This window comes from Notechis scutatus, chromosome 9 (assembly GCF_049901735.1).
Source record: "Notechis scutatus isolate UNSWTSFEM ecotype Mainland chromosome 9, rNotScu1.2, whole genome shotgun sequence".
Lineage (NCBI taxonomy): Eukaryota > Metazoa > Chordata > Lepidosauria > Squamata > Elapidae > Notechis > Notechis scutatus.
In genome coordinates this window covers 19,766,185-19,781,964 of record NC_142017.1, presented here as the reverse complement: position 1 = coordinate 19,781,964, position 15,780 = coordinate 19,766,185, and the positions used below count along the sequence as shown (strand labels likewise).

The window sequence follows — 15,780 nt, the reverse complement described above, 5'->3', positions numbered from 1 at the left end:
CTCCACTCCTTTCTAGAGAGCATGTTGAGCCCCGAGCCGGCGCCCTTCCTGGGAAGCGGTGGGGATGTGACGGTGGTCAGATTGAACAGATTTAAAACAGAGCGGAAGGGACCTTGGAGGTCATCTAGTCCAACCCCCCCCATCCACCCACCCTAAACCATTTATGACCAATGGCAGTCGAGTCTCTTCTTGAAAGCCTCCAGGGCGTGTGAACGGGGCCGCTGGGGGCAAACCCGCGTGGAAGTGGCACGAAAGCGGCTGGTCCTCAGTTCCGGGGCCCCCGCGGATCCTCCTCCCCGCCTAAGGTCGGGCCAGCAGGTGGAAGGGGAGGGCTGCGGGCGAGGGGCGCGGCTCCTCCGCCCGGCTCGCCCCTCCTCCGCCTCCCGGCGCCGCCAACCAGCAACCGGAGCGCCTCTCCGGCCGCGCCCCGGGCAAGGTCCCCCCACCAGCTCCAAGCCGCAGCCTCAGCGCCACCCACCCCCGGCGGCACAGACACTCCAGCTCGCCCGGCTGCTGCGCTCCGGAGCCGCGTCCCGCATCTCTCTGCGCTCCTCGCCCGATCTCGCCTTAGCTTCCCACCCACCCACCCCAACCCCACCTCCACCCCCCGGGCGCAGCGCGTCTCCTCCGGGCTGGGGGGCCCCGCCGGCGGGATGGCCGAATTCCCGGCCAAAGTCAGCACCCGCACCAGCACCCCCGCCGGGGAGCCGGCTTTCCACGCGCCCGCCTTGGATCTGAACTTCGTCAAGTCCCCCTTCGGGATCCTGATGATCGTGGAAATCGTGAGTAGCCCCCCCAACCCTCCCCCCCGCGTGCCTCTGAGCTCGTGCGGAGGGTCCCCGGTCCCGCGGGGTGGCGGTGGGGGGGTTGGACTAGATGACCTCCAAGGTCCCTTCCAACTCCGCTTAGCTGGAAATTGATTGAAAAGCAGCCGGACGCCCTTCTGCCGCTGTCCAGCGGACCTGTGGGGGGTGGGGGGAATCCCTGAAGCCGGGGGTGGGTTGGAGTCAGTTGCTGCTCCCGCTGCGCCCAAGAACGGTTCTTTTGCACGGGTACAGCTTTCCTTCCAAAGGAGGGCTAACCCCGAATCCTGGTTTGTGAACCGCGATTGTTTGGGCTTCGTCCCAGCTATTAACCCAGATGCGGAGAAAGTCACCCGCTCACACTTTGCGCGTTTGGTTTCTGTCCTTATTGCGCCCAGGAGAAAGGATGGGTGGGTGGGGGGACCACAAGGTGATTCCTTTTCTTACAACGATCTTCTTGCTAGGTAGGCTGGTCTGAGAGTAAGGGATAGATCCAAAGTCTGTGGCCGGAGTAAGATTTGAATCGGAGTTTCCCAAGCTTCCCCACTACCCGTAGGAATTTTCTTCTCTCAGCTAAGAACAATCCTATTCCATAAAACCCAGTTGTATGCAATTACTATTAGTTTGTATAAACAATTAGTTTCAAGCTTAACTTGGTCTTTTTATTATATTTTATAGTAATGGTTCTTTTCAGTTCTTTGTGATTAATGCTCCAGAATTATTTTAATCTTGCAAGGATAATTCTCCTTATATTGTACTTCCTTCTAAGTTGAATATTTGCTTCCTCTTCAGAAATTTAGAGAGACGTTTTATCTAAGAATTTTAGTTCTAATAATGTGCACCGTTCTAGCATTTGTGTTATTATATCATGTTAGCGCACTTGATCTTATAATACCTTTCCCTTTTCTCTTTTCCCTTCCCTCCCTTGCATTCCCTTTCCCTTCCCTTCCCTTATCCCTTCCTTTTCTTTTCCCTTCTCTTCTCCCTTCCCTTCTCCCTCCCCTCCCCTCTTCCCCCTTCCTTTATTCTTTCCTTTATCCCTCCCTTATTTTTTCCCCTGGCTTCTTTCCTCTTTTTATCCCTTCTCTTCCCCACTTTTTTGCTTTCTTTTTAAGCTAGCCATGGACCAAAATTAATAAAATCTAACTTCCTCATTACACCCAGGCTAAGTCTCTGTGTAAGCTCAGCCTGCAATATTCAAAAGGGCCGTTTTCTTCAGCAGTGGGGGGGTCATTGTGCCACAACAGGACTCTGTAGAAAGATTTAGGGGAGTGAAAGAAATCTCCCCCCCCCCCCACCCAAGCGACCAAGACTGGAGTGGACAACTGGAAAAACAGACACACCCCTCCCCCAAGGCAGAAATCCCACAGACTACTGGTCACAGAGCCACCAATGGTTGGGTCGCAATTGGCCCAGAGCCAGCAATAAGCTTTGATGTACTAAAGATGATCTCTACCTTTGATCTTTGAGAAAGGGCAAAATAATTCCATTTGGCTGGGGAATTCTGGGAGCTGGAGTCTACAAGTTTTAAAGTTGCCAAGGTTTGGACACCCCTGGTCTAAAGTACTAGGGCTTGAATGGAGTTTTAACAGATTAAGAGTTGGAAGGGACCTTGTAGTGGGTCATCTAGTCCAACCCCCCCCCCAATCCAAGCAGGAGACCCTACACAGCATTTTTGACAGATGGCAGTCCAGTCTCTTCTTGAACGCCTCCAAGTGACGAAGCTCCCACAACTTCTGAATGCAACTTCTGTTTCATGGGTGGATTTGTTCTCCCCGTCATAAAATTTATCCTTATTTCTAGGTTGAATTTCTCCTTGATCAGTTTCCATCCATTATTCCTTGTCTGACCTTCGGGTGCCTTGGAAAATAGCTTGATCCCCTCCTCTCTGGGGCAGCCCCTCAAATATTGGAAGGATGCTCTCCTGTCTCCCCTGGTCCTTCTCTTCACTAGATTAGCCATGCCCAGTTCCTGCAACAGTTCATCATATGTTTTAGTCTCCAGTCCCCCAATTATCTTGGTTGCTCTTCTCTTTCTAGAGTCTCAACATCTTTTTTTATAGTGTGGTGACCAAAACTGGATGCAGTACTCTAGGTGGTCTTACTAAGGTTTTGTAGAGTGGTATTAGTACCTCCCTTGATCTTGATTGTATCCCTCTGTTAATGCAACTTAGGATTGCGTTGGCTTTTTTGGCTAGACACTGCTAGAATAGAAGCTTCTAGGATTTCTGCCTTTAAATAACTGGACAATGTAAAATTGTGATGGGTGGAGTAGCCTTCAGTGCAGGGAGAGGCAAAGAATCTTTCCAGGGCTTGCGTGCAAATATATAAACATCCATACCTTCCTGTGAGTGGAATAAAAATAGTACTGCGTGGAGTAGTGTTTTTCCCATAATAATCCAGCTGAGAATGGTGTTTCCTGTTTTTTTTTTAAATTCTAATCAAGTAGGTGAGACCCGCATCATATTTCCCAAGAGACCAGAGTCAGGGCCATAGATGGAGGCGACCATTCTTATACAAACTGTGTTGCAGTAGCATGAGCTTTGTAGTGCCACTTGGAGGACATCCGACCTGGGGAAAGGCTGAAGGCTGAGATGTTCAGGGTGCAAGGATGTGGGACTGCAAGGAACAGGGGGAGTTCATGTTTCCTTCGTTGGGCTTTCGGGTGCCAAGCTCACAGACTGTCACGAGGGGTGGCAGATGGGGGTGGGTTTGATAGAGCCAATCGAGCCAGTTCAGTCTAGTGGTTAAGGCATCAAGCTAGAAACTAGGAGATGGTGAGTTCTAGTTCCACTTTGGGCATGAAAGCCGGCTGGGTGATTTTGGGCCCATCACCAGGCAACGTGAGTTCTAGTCAGCCTTAGCCAAGAAAACTGGCTGGGTGACTTTGGATCATTCACCAGGAGATGGTGAGTTCTAGTCCTGCCTTAGACATGATGGGTGACTTTGGGCCAATCACCAGGAGATGGTGAGTTCTAGTCCTGCCTTAGACATGAAAACCAATTGGGTGATTTTGGGTCAATCACCAGGAGGCGATGAGTTGTAGTTCTGCCTTAGACATGAAAGCCAGCTGGGTGATTTTGGGTCAATCACCAGGAGATGGTGAGTTCTAGTCATGCCTTAGACATGAAAAATTGGGTGATTTTGGGTCAATCACCAGGAGGCGATGAGTTGTAGTTCTGCCTTAGACATGAAAGCCAGCTGGGTGACTTTGGGCCAATCACCAGGAGATGGTGAGTTCTAGTCCTGCCTTAGACATGAAAACCAATTGGGTGATTTTGGGTCATCACCAGGAGCGATGAGTTGTAGTTCTGCCTTAGACATGAAAGCCAGCTGGGTGACTTTGGGCCAATCACCAGGAGATGGTGAGTTCTAGTCCTGCCTTAGACATGAAAACCAATTGGGTGATTTTGGGTCAATCACCAGGAGGCGATGAGTTGTAGTTCTGCCTTAGACATGAAATCCAGCTAGGTGACTTTGGGCCAATCACCAGGAGATGGTGAGTTCTAGTCCAGCCTTAGCCAAGAAAACTGGCTGGGCAACTTTGGGTCAATCACCAGGAGATGGAGAGTTGTAGTCCTGCCTTAGGTAAGAAAAGTCAGCTGGGCGATTTTGGCCAATCCCCAGGAGGCGATGGGTTCTAGTCCTGGTTTAGGTCTGAAAGCCAACTGGGTGACTTGGGCCAGTCCCTCTCTCTTAGCCCAAACCTCTACACAAGGTGGTTCTTGTGGGTAAATGAGGAGAAAGGAGTACGTTTGCTGAGTAACATAAATTAATAAAGACACTAATGCATAATAGCTAAATGGCAAATACCAGCTCCTGCTTTTTCCTAAAACCAGGAGGAAAAAAAGATGATTATACAGAGCAGAGATGTATCTCAAAAGGGGAAGGGAGTAGATAATGCCAGGAAATTCCCATGCTATTTCTCATGACCCCTGTCCCAATTCTTCCCTTGACCCCTTCCTCTAGAAAAATGTATAAAATTTGGACCCTGCTTTGAAAGGGCCAAAAAATCCTCCCACGTGTTCGGGGAGGACAATGAACACACAACAAAACAGTCATGGTGGCAGAACACTTCATACAACCCCGGAGTTGTTTTCAGCAAACCAAGTCATGATGGCGGCTAAACAGACTGCCAGTCTTCCCACAAACCTGAGCTACAGTACAGATATTTATTTGTTTGTTTGTTTGCTCAATTTATAGAATCATTTATTGTTTATATTCCAGCTAGGGTGACGCGTTGTGCTTGCATCCCCAGGACAGGCTTCCCGGTGAGGTTTTGCAGCAGGCAAGCGGGGTTAGTTTGTGGTAGCCGAAAGTATAAGGCTTTTCGTTAAATGTGTTAATTGGAAAATGTGCTTGCAACCTTCTTCTGATTTGAGATTATTTTGGGAATAATTTTGTGTATTGGTTTAATCCATCCTCTTCGGTTAGTTGAGGGTACCGTAGGCAGAGGTAGAAAATGTCTTCAAGCCGAATCTTGCATGAATTTACTGACTAGCTAAAACGAATCCCATGTTAAAAAATATTCTGTTTCTTCCTTCGCCATTTTAAGTGTTAATCTATCCATTTCTGCACATTCTAGGTTTTTTTTTTATTACACTTCCTTCTGTAGGGATTTCTTCATTTTTCCACTGTTGTGCAAACACAATTCTTGCCACGGTTAACACATGTAAAATTAAATATGTATTTATTGTACTTTTCTGGTAAGATAGCCAACAAAAATATTTCTGGTTTTGGGTCTATGTTGCTTTACTATTTTTTCTAACCATGTATGTATTTTTGTCCAATGGCTAACTAACAGAAACAGAAGATAGAATTTTAAAAGCTTAAGGGAATGATTATTTATATAGTGAGGGTTTATTGAAATGGATAAGCTATTATGATGATGGTGATGGTTATTGTTATTGTTATTAATGCTATGAGTATTGTTGTTATTATTGTTGTTATTATTGTTGTTGTTTAATCTTTAGTGAGCCTTTGGGGCTGGTTGGTAGCTCAACAGCTCGAGTCCTAACCAAGGACCAAGGAAGTGTTCAGGTAGCGTCGGAGGATATAAGCTGTTCCAAGTAGGGTGGTTTTTTTTATAGAATCAGGGTATTCAAGTCTGATAAATTCAGGATTTCCAAATAGCGAGGTAGCCCCTTAGGTATTATTATTATTATTATTATTATTATTATTATTATTATTATTATTATTATTATTATTATTATTATTGTCTACTATTGACCTCACCCCTTTCCTAAGAGGTCTGTAAGGGGCGTGCATAAGCGCACCAACGTGCCTACCGTCCCTGTCCTATTGTTTCTCTTATTCTTCTTTTATTTTTCTTATATGTACCCATTTCATGTATTCACAACTATGTATACACTTATACTTATTATCTTGTAAACAATTGGCAAATCAAATAAATAAATAAATAAAATAAAGTATTGCTCCAAGGGCTCCAATTACGATTGGGATAACACACGATTTCTTTTTCCAAAGTCGCTCAACTTCAATTTGTAAGTCCCGATACTTTGCGATTTTTTTCTTGCTGCGTGTCTACAATTCGTGCATCACTAGGTATTGCAATGTCAATGAACCAAACCCTTTTCTTCTCAAGTATTGTTATGTCAGGTGTGTTGTGGGCCAAATGCCTGTCCGTCTGAATTCTGAAGTTATTATTATTATTATTTCTCAAAATTAACTGTACTCATGAATTACTGACTAGCGATTCATTTTCAGGGGACAATTGTCTCCCCGGTTTCTTGACACAATAGTGGGTGCTTCAGAAGTGCCACTCCCTTCAACATCAATCAGAACAGAGCTGGAAGGGACCCTGGAGGTCTTCTAGTCCAACCCCCTGCTCAAGCAGGAGACCAGGCCTAGACTATTTCAATCAATCAACATCCCACCCTCCAACTGCTAAGGCTTTTGAGCCAAGTTGGATGGGGAGTTGGCTGAGCTGTTTTCTTTTCCTTTGTTTCATGATAAGAATACTTTCAGGGCAACACTGGGCCAACCTTCCTCTGAAATTCTTTTTTTGCTCTGGGAAAAAAAAAAGATGGAACACTCCCTTTTTCCCCTCTTCCAACTGGCTGAAGATGGGTAGGGGGAAAAAAATCAGGCTGAAAAGGTTTTCACTGCCCAGATTCAAAACATTTATTAGATTTTTTAAATCCTGCTTTTATTACTTTGTAAGTACTTCAAAGTGGGGAATGTTCATAATACTCCTTGCTCCTCCTCTTTTTCCCCACAACAGCTCTGTGAGGTGGGCTGGGGTGGAAGAGAGTGATTGGGACAAGGTCACCCAGTCTTTTGTGCCTAAAAGGGGACTAGAACTTACCTGCACCTGGTGATTGGCCCAAAGCCACCCACCAGCTTTTATGCTTAAGGTAGAACTAGAACTCACCCTCTCCTAGTGATTGTCCCAAAGCCACCCAGCTGGCTTTTATGCTTAAGGTGGAACTAGAACTCACCATCTCCTGGTGATTGGCCCAAAGCTATCCAACTGGCTTTCATGCCCAAGAGGGATTAGAATTCACCATTTCCTGGTTTCTAGGCTCGCACCTTCACCAATACAATATTCTCTTCTTCTGGAGCCATCTTGCTGGATTAGAAGATGGGAGATGCGAACTCCCTCAACATACAGAAGCCAGTCAGATGCCTGTGAGCCAGCCAGTCCGTCTCTGCCAAGAACTAAAGGAGTGTAAAGATTCAGGTGCTGGCCCATAAATGGAAAGTCCCACTCGGAGGGCCCCCCCTTAAGCACAGAAGCTCCCTAGGGGATTCCTGGACCCCTCCCTCAACCCGGAAGAAGACAGTGGCCAAATTAACCATGGGGTTGAGGCTGGGGTGTGGTCAGAACCAAACCTGGTTCGTCAGACCTAGGAAATGGGGTCGGTTTTGATAAGCTGCGCCAGTTTGGTGGCTAGAAAGCAAACAATCCACCATTCAAACTGTAGATTCAGAAGAGGAGAAGGGGTCCGATTGTAGAAGGTCCTAAAAGAAGGTAAAAATGAAAACAGGCAGAAGTATCTCTCTCTATAGGTTTATATTGCTTCTCCTGCTTGAGCAGGGGGCTGGACTAGAAGACCTCCCAGGTCCCTTCCTATTCCTATTCCTAAATCACTTTTGAAAATGGAGATCCCAAAACTTCATGGCCTCGTTGTTGTTTTTCTTCTTCTTCTTCTTCTTCTTCTTCTTCTTCTTCTTCTTCTTCTTCTTCTTCTTCTTCTTCTTCTTCTTCTTCTTCTTCTTCTTCTTCTTCTTCTTCTTCTTCTTCTTCTTCTTCTTCTTCTTCTTCTTCTTCTTCTTCTTCTTCTTCTCCTCCTCCTCCTCCTCCTCCTCCTCCTCCTCCTCCTCCTCCTCCTCCTCCTCCTCCTCCTCCATATCCGTCATCGGACGTTGGCGATCATGTTGGTGATCCTATTTTTATCAACAGCCTCACGAAAAAGTGCTGCTGAGTTTTGTCCAAACCATCTTAGATTTTGAAGCCGCAATATTCTTCTTCTGCCTGGACCTCGCTTGCCTTCAGTCTTTCCCTGGAGGATTAAGTGAAGGATGGCATATTTTTCCGGTTGTCGCATCCCATGTCCAAAATATTCTAACTTTTGCTTTTTTTTTTTTTTATGGTTTTGTTATGGTCACTAGGAATCAAGATTGACTCTATGAACCATAATCTCTTCTGTAGGTCTATTCCTCACTCAAACATTTAGTGATTGATTACCTATTTTTAGCTTAGCCAGTTCTAAACTACAATAATTAATGGAGGTGGGATCATTTTTCTAGGCCATTAACAGCAGCGTTGAATTTACACCGCATGCGTTGAAGCTTCCATCTGTTTTTGGGGAGGACAAAGGAGGCTGGTTTTAACTTTCTGTTCTTGGCCACAAAAGGAAAAGGAGTTTCATTAGCTTTGTGTTCTGACTTTGGCCAGCAGACTTCTTCAAACAGGCAAGGAGGGTGGCCATGGCCAAACATTTTTTTTTTAGATTTGGTGTTAGTGCTGATGAAAAGACTGGATATTTGACCAAACTGGAAAGTGATGAAAAATAAGAGTCATTCTTCCTGACCCAGGAAAGAGAAAAATGCAATTTTGTGGGCTTTCGAAACTTAGACCAGTGTTTTTCAACCTTGGTAGCTTGAAGATGGGTGGACTGAAGATGGTAGATGGGCAGACTTCAATTCCCAAAATTATCCAGCTAGCTGGCTGGAGAAATCTGGGAGTTAAAGTCCGCCCATCTTCAAGCTACCAAGGTTGAGAACAAGTGACTCAAACCAAGAAAGGACCTTCTGAAATGGAGTGATAGTAACCCATATCATGGTGGCATGGCAGTTTCCAAATCTCAGGAATTGATCGTCTCACTCTTCTGAGAAGGCCAAACCACATTCAAGTAAGATTTTAAAAAATCTGAATTTTCCTTGACAACAGGGGTGGTCAGAATTTGGAAATGAAACTATACGAAGAGAGGCATGGGCAAGATTTGACTTGAAAAGATTCTCTCTGTGTGTACTGAGTTAGGATAAAGGTAAAGGTTCCCCTCGCACATACGCCCTAGTCGTTCCCGGCTCTAGGGGGCACTGCTCATCTCCGTTTCAAAGCCAAAGAGCCAGCGCTGTCCGAAGACGTCTCCATGGTCATGTGGCTGGCAGGACTAAATGCCTTCGAAGACGCATGGAACGCTGCTACCTTCCCACCAAAGGGGTCCCTATTTTTCTACTTGCATTTTTACGTGCTTTCAAACTGCTAAGTTGGCAGAAGCTGGGACAAGGAACGGGAGCTCACTCCATTATGCGGTGCTAGGGATTCGAACTGCCAAACTGCTGACCTTTCTGATCGACAAGCTCAGCGTCTTAGCCTCTGAGCTACCGCATCCCTGGAAAAACTTCAGCATAAATTTGACCAGGGGTGTCCACAAGCTATGGACCTTGTTGCAGTCACCATCTTGATTGTTTTAACCGCAATTTGTGGACATTCCTGAATCTGTCCATTTTTCCAATGAAAAATTTTCCAGATGGGCTGTGGTCAAGCTAGAGATGTCCTCCAAAGAACTTCATATAGAAGTTGAAAAGGTTAATAGTAGTTGTAGGGTTTGGATGCTTGCATGAACCGTTGGGGGATATGGCTTGTGAATGCAGCTGTGGGTGTCCCCACTAAATGAACTGGGGTTTGTTGAATTGTTGCTTATGAAGGTCTGTGGATGGCTTGGCAGCCCAGCTGGGAATGTGACCAGTCCACCTTACACACACACACATTGCATGGTAGGATGTCACACAAAAGGAATACCAATAGGTTTTAGAAGGAAGGAGGGAGGAGGAGGAGGAGGAGGAGGAGGAGGAGGAGGAGGAGGAGGAGGAGGAGGAGGAGGAGGAAAAGAAGAAGAAGAGGAAGGAAGGAGGAAGGGGGAGGAGGACAAGGAGGGAAGGAAGAAGGAAGAAGAAGAAAAAGAAAAAGAAGTAGGAGGAGGAAGAGGAAGAGGAAGGAAGGAGAAGGAGAATGAGAAGAGGAGATAAGGAACCACAGATTTGAATTTTTCGAAGGCCAATTATAATTGGTGAAGAAATAGTAACATCTATCCTGCACTTAGCAACAATTCTTAGAAATAGGTACAGATTTCAAGGAGGACATGAGGATGGAAAAATTTCTGCACTTGGAACTTATGAGGACATAGTCCAACCATACCCCCACCCAAACAGGAGACCCTACACCATTTCTGACAAATGGCAGCCCAGTTTCTTCTTGAAAGTCTCAAGTGATGAAGCTCCTACAACTTCTGAAAGTAATTTCTGTTCCATGAATTGATTATTCTGTCAGAAAATTTATCCTTATTTCTAGGTTGAATCTCTCCTTGATCAGTTTCCATCCATTATTCCTTGTCCGGCCTTCGGGTGCCTTGGAAAATAGCTTGATCTCTTCCTCCTCTTTGTGGCAGCCCCTCAAATATTGGAAGACTGCTATCATGTCTCCCCTGGTCCTTCTCTCCACTGGACCAGCCAGGCCCAGTTCCTGTAACTGTTCATCGTATGTTTTAGTCTCCAGTCCCCTAATCATCCTGGTTGCTCTTCTCTGCACACTTTCTAGAGTCTCAACATCTTTTTACAGTGTGGTGACCAAAACTGGATGCAGTAGTACTCTAGGTGTGGCCTTACTAAGGCTTTATAGAGTGGAATTAGAACCTCCCTTGATCTTGATTGTATCCCTCTGTTAATGCAATTTAGGATTGCAAATTGTGTGGGGAAGGACTCGACCAGATGGGGAAGTCACAGACCGAGGAAGAAGAAGGCAGGGCAAAGTTGTTTCTGGCCAAGAAAACTCCATGGAAGATTGACTCAAAAGTGTACACACAGAGTCTATCAGTTGCCACCAGTGCCTTGATTTAATTTATGGAGCTCGGGATGGTGGACTTCCTGCAAACCAGAACTAAATTGGGAATTAAGCTGGCCACACGATGAGGTCGTTACATACAAGTGGTTCAGAGGACATCGTTCAAATAAGGACACAGTTGTGCAAGTGGCCCAGATGACACCACTTGTATCAGTTGCTGCCAGCTGTGTGATGGCCTCATTACACAAATGGTGCTTGGGTTGTGTCATGATGTCATCATAGAAATTGGCCTCATTTACATCGCTGGGTACCTACTTTTCAGTTTATGAGACTTTGGAGCATAATTGGCACCTGCTTTTCTCTTGTGAATCCATTATTATTATTATTTAGCATGTGATGAGTACACGACAAAAGAGAAGTAAACATACACAGGTGGTCCTTGATTTACCATTGAGCCCAAAATGTATGTTGCTAAGTGAGAAGTGAGTTTTGCCCCCATTTTGCAGTCTCCCTTGCCACAGTTGGTGAGTGAATCACTGCAGTGGTTAAGTTAGTAACTCAGTTATTAAGTGAATCACATGCCCCCCACCCTCAGGACACAGGAACGGTCACAGGTATGATCCAGTGGCCAAGCATCTGAATTGTGATCACATGAACAAAAGTACTTTTGTTTCCACATGGAAACCGCTTCTGAACTTCGTGCTTGATGTGGAAAAGAATGAAACTTTGACTATGGGTTTTACAGATTAGACTGATAGATTTTTATAGGAGTGACTGGTTCATATTATTATGGAAAAGCAAAAAGCGGCGATTTGATGCTAATGCAACAGAAAGAGTTGGAAGTCAATGCTTCTTTTTCTTTTCTTTTCCCTTCCTTTCCTCTTTCCTCTCCCTCCTCACTGCTCTTTTATTTACTTTTGTATTTTGTATTTTATAATACTTTATAACTTAATTAAAAAACGGTTGAAAAATGAATTTTGATTACATGAGCAGAGAGATGCTACAAGGGTCGTAACCAGTGGTCGGATTCGAATTCTTTTACTACCGGTTCTGTGGGCGTGGCTTGGTGGGCGTGGCAGGGGAAGGTTACTGCAAAATCCCCATTCCCTCCCCACCCCACTAACCTGCTTTCCAGCTCCGTTCTCCTGTGCAGGGCAACCAAAGAAGACCCAGCCAATCAGCTGGGACTCGATGGGAGGCAGAGAATGGATGGGGATAGGGCCAGTCAGAAGTGGGATTTGCTGGTTCTCTGAATTACTCAAAAATGCCCGCTATCAGTTCTCCAGATAAATACAAATCCGTTCATTCGGATGGGCATTTTTTTTTCCTGCCAGAAACCAGCCCAAACATTGCAAATTGTACTTACGTGACTGCAGAATGATGCAACCGGTCATAAAAGTTGCCAGGTGTTGCCATGTGGTTGTATGACCATGGACAGGTGGTGCAGCAATTTATGATGGCTGGGGGGTTGCTTTACAGCAGGGGTGGGATTCTACTGGTTCAGCCCGTTTCAAGTTGAGGTTAGGGTTAGGGTACCGGCGTTCATTTGGCCCCGCCTACCCACCCCTGTCCTAGTCTGTCCTTTATTTCCGTGTTTGGCAGCTCAGCTGATTAGCGCTGTGCCACGCCTCAACTGTTTTACTCACCGGGGCTGAAAATGGGTTGTTCTTAAACGCTGCGCGCTCACTGAATCCGTTGTTACAGTGGTTGAATCCCACCACTGCTTTACGGCTTGTAAACTTATTCTGCTTTAGAGACTGTAAATGCCAGTGGCCTTTAAGCGATGGTCATAAGTGGAGGAATAATACCTGCATATTTATTTCCTTGTATTCTGAAACCTCTTTCAGTGTGCTACTCGATCTGTGCTTGCCTGACATTTTCTAACCTGTATTTCCCACCGAAGAGCAATTTTGGCTTTCACCTCTCATAACGTTTCATAATCCATGGAGGAAACAAAAGACGGCAAGGCGGAAGAAAGAGGAAAGACAAAGAAATAAATCTGAAAGCAAGTGGGGCAGGAGGAGAGGTGCAGCTTTCAAGCAGAGACTTGAGGATTAGCCATGAAATGAAGCATGAAAGGGAAAGGAGTTTCTCTCCACTTGTTCTCACCAAAACTGAAAGTCCAAAGTGCCTGAGGGCAGGACAAGAAGCAACTGGTGGAATGTCATTCAAGAGAGATTCAACCTAGAACTAAGGAGAAATTTCCGGTCAGTGAGAACAATTAACCAGTGGAATGACTTGCCACCAGAAATTGTGGGTGTTCCATCACTGGAGGCTTTCAAGAAGAGACTGGACAACCATTTGCCTGAAATGGTATAGGGTCTCCTGCTTGAGCAAGGGGTTGGACTAGAAGACCTTCAAGGTCCCTTCCAGCTTCTCTCCTCTCCTCTCCTCTTCCTCTTCCTCTTCTTGTTATTCTATGTTTTATGTTTTATGAGCATTTGCTAATTCAAATAAAGTCTCCTAACCACGAATCACTCTTGCTCTGTTAAAGTTTTTATCTGCTGTGGGGGTTTGTTTAAAGAGAGATGAGTTTAATGTGTTTCAGCGTTGTTATGTTCAGAGTCATCGGATATGGGATGGATGGCAAATACATTTTATAAAGTAAATGAACAAGCAAATAGCTGTATTTTTAGACCTCCAAGGTTGTCCTACCGCCAGCCTGCTATGGACCTTGCTGAAGGCAAAATACCTTGGAGGAAGACCCAGCATCCTGTTTTCGGTGGCCTTTTGGGTTGCAGATTTTATATATATGTAAATTATAGTAACATTCAGTGCAAATGTAGCTAATAAGGAAACGGGAAGGGGGGAAAAGAAGTGAGAGATAAAGGGGAAAAAAATGATTTCCAACTTTTTTTTTCAGTGCAATAAAATACAAAAGAGAATTACTGCCTCGACTTTTTACTTTTACATACTCAGGGGTTAGTTTGGGACAGGGGTACCTGTGAGGAAGGAAGGGGGGGATTAAAAAAAAGTCCGGATTATGACTGCAACCGCAGGACCAAAATCCCACCCTATTGTGCATGTATCATTGTGATGTACTATACTATAATAGCTTGGAGGTTCAATTGCGCAGTCACATCTTGTCTAGACACACCAAAGACACAACCCACTAATAAACAGAGTTGGAGGTGAATATAGTCTAGATCAGGGGTGTCCAACCTTGGCAACTTTAAGGCTTGTGGAGTTCTACTCCCAGAAGTCTATGCTGGCTGAGGAATTCTGGGAATGGAAGTCCACAAGTCTTAAAATGGCCAAGGTTAGACACCCCTGGTCTAAAAGCTATATTTAATATCACAGGCCTGTTTTCCACCAAGATCTTAAGACAGACCATGACTGTGAGCCCAGAGAAGAAGGATTAACAACTTGGACATGCTATATATATATATATTATTTTCCTTGTTTTGCCTCCATCCAATCATTGTTCTTTCACGGAAACGTCTCAGCTGGATTCCTAGTTAACACACCCTCCTATTGGGCACGATTTGATCTCTTCCCAGAGCAGTGGAGAGGAATTTCCATCCTGCTCCATGGAACTGGACATCTAGTCCCCAGACCCTGCTTTTCTTGGCAGCCTCCCACCCCACGGTCCCTATGTCCAACTGTAGTCTTGTGGCTTGGTTTGTAGAAGAGCAGTGCAAAATGGAAGGGGGCTTTGTGTGAGTTTCCTAAGCATCTAAATCATGGCAGCCATGTCAATAATTCGGAGACCACTAACCAATAGAAGAGGATCTGTGTAACTGTGGGATCCCTGGTCTGCAGGCAAACAAAAGAGCATCAAGGGCCCCCCCAGTTATCTTCCTCCTCCTCCTCTTCGTCCTCTTCTTCCATCACTTCCCCTTCTCATTCTCCTCTACTTCCACAATTCCTTCTCCCTTTTGAACGCCGATGATGTTCCCTAGTTGTGTCAAGAAATGTCTGTAGGAAAACAACCAAGCTTACAGAGCATCAAGGACCCCACAGTTCTCCCCCCACTCCTCCTCCCCCTCTGCAAAAAAAGGGTAGAATTGAACTCCATCTTCTGGGAGTTGAAGTCCACCAATCTTCAAGTGGCCAAGGTTAAGAAACGCTTCTTCAGACCATCTCTCATTATTTTTTTGTGGGTTGCTTTTTGTCCTGCTCCTAACAAAAATGGGAGTTTAGAGGGAGGAACAGCAACACATGTTCTAAAATAAGATTCTAAATAAAATAAAAGTCCACATGTGGTGGGCTTGTCCTCATGCACGAAAATTTTGGCAAAAAAAATTAGAATTTGGATAGAGGAAATAACAAAACAGAAAGTACAATTCAAACAGGATTTTTTTTTACTAGGCATGCTAGAAAGAACCAAATGTGAAGAAGCACCAATATTTGATTTTGCATATTGTAACAGCAGCTAGAATAAGTTTTGCTCAAAATTGGAAGTTGGCTACGACCCCTTCAGAAAACATGATTATCAATAAGATACATGAATGTGCCGAGATGGATAGACTAACTAAACTGCTAAAAGTTAATCAAGACAGTGAATATTACAAAACATGGCATATCTGGTACGACTGGCTAAAGAAAAGGTGATATCTGATGACCCAGTAACATTTTGAAAATAAGGGTGACGTGTAAATAAATGTAAATAATCTGTATGTATGCATATATAGAGTTTAAAAGGACGAAGGAGTTATTATGACGATGT

At 45.0% G+C, this 15,780-nt stretch overlaps 1 protein-coding gene across 1 annotated transcript in view; it reads left to right on the top strand.

Moving 5' to 3' along the window:
• Nucleotides 1-229: 229 nt before the first annotated feature.
• The window catches only part of PLLP (plasmolipin), a 34,247-nt gene continuing 18,696 nt past the window's right edge, over nucleotides 230-15,780 (top strand). Inside the window, exon 1 of the mRNA XM_026680144.2 lies at nucleotides 230-782. Within this exon, the coding sequence (XP_026535929.1) occupies nucleotides 654-782 (129 nt within the window). The 5' untranslated portion in view covers nucleotides 230-653. The remainder of the gene's footprint in view (nucleotides 783-15,780) is intronic.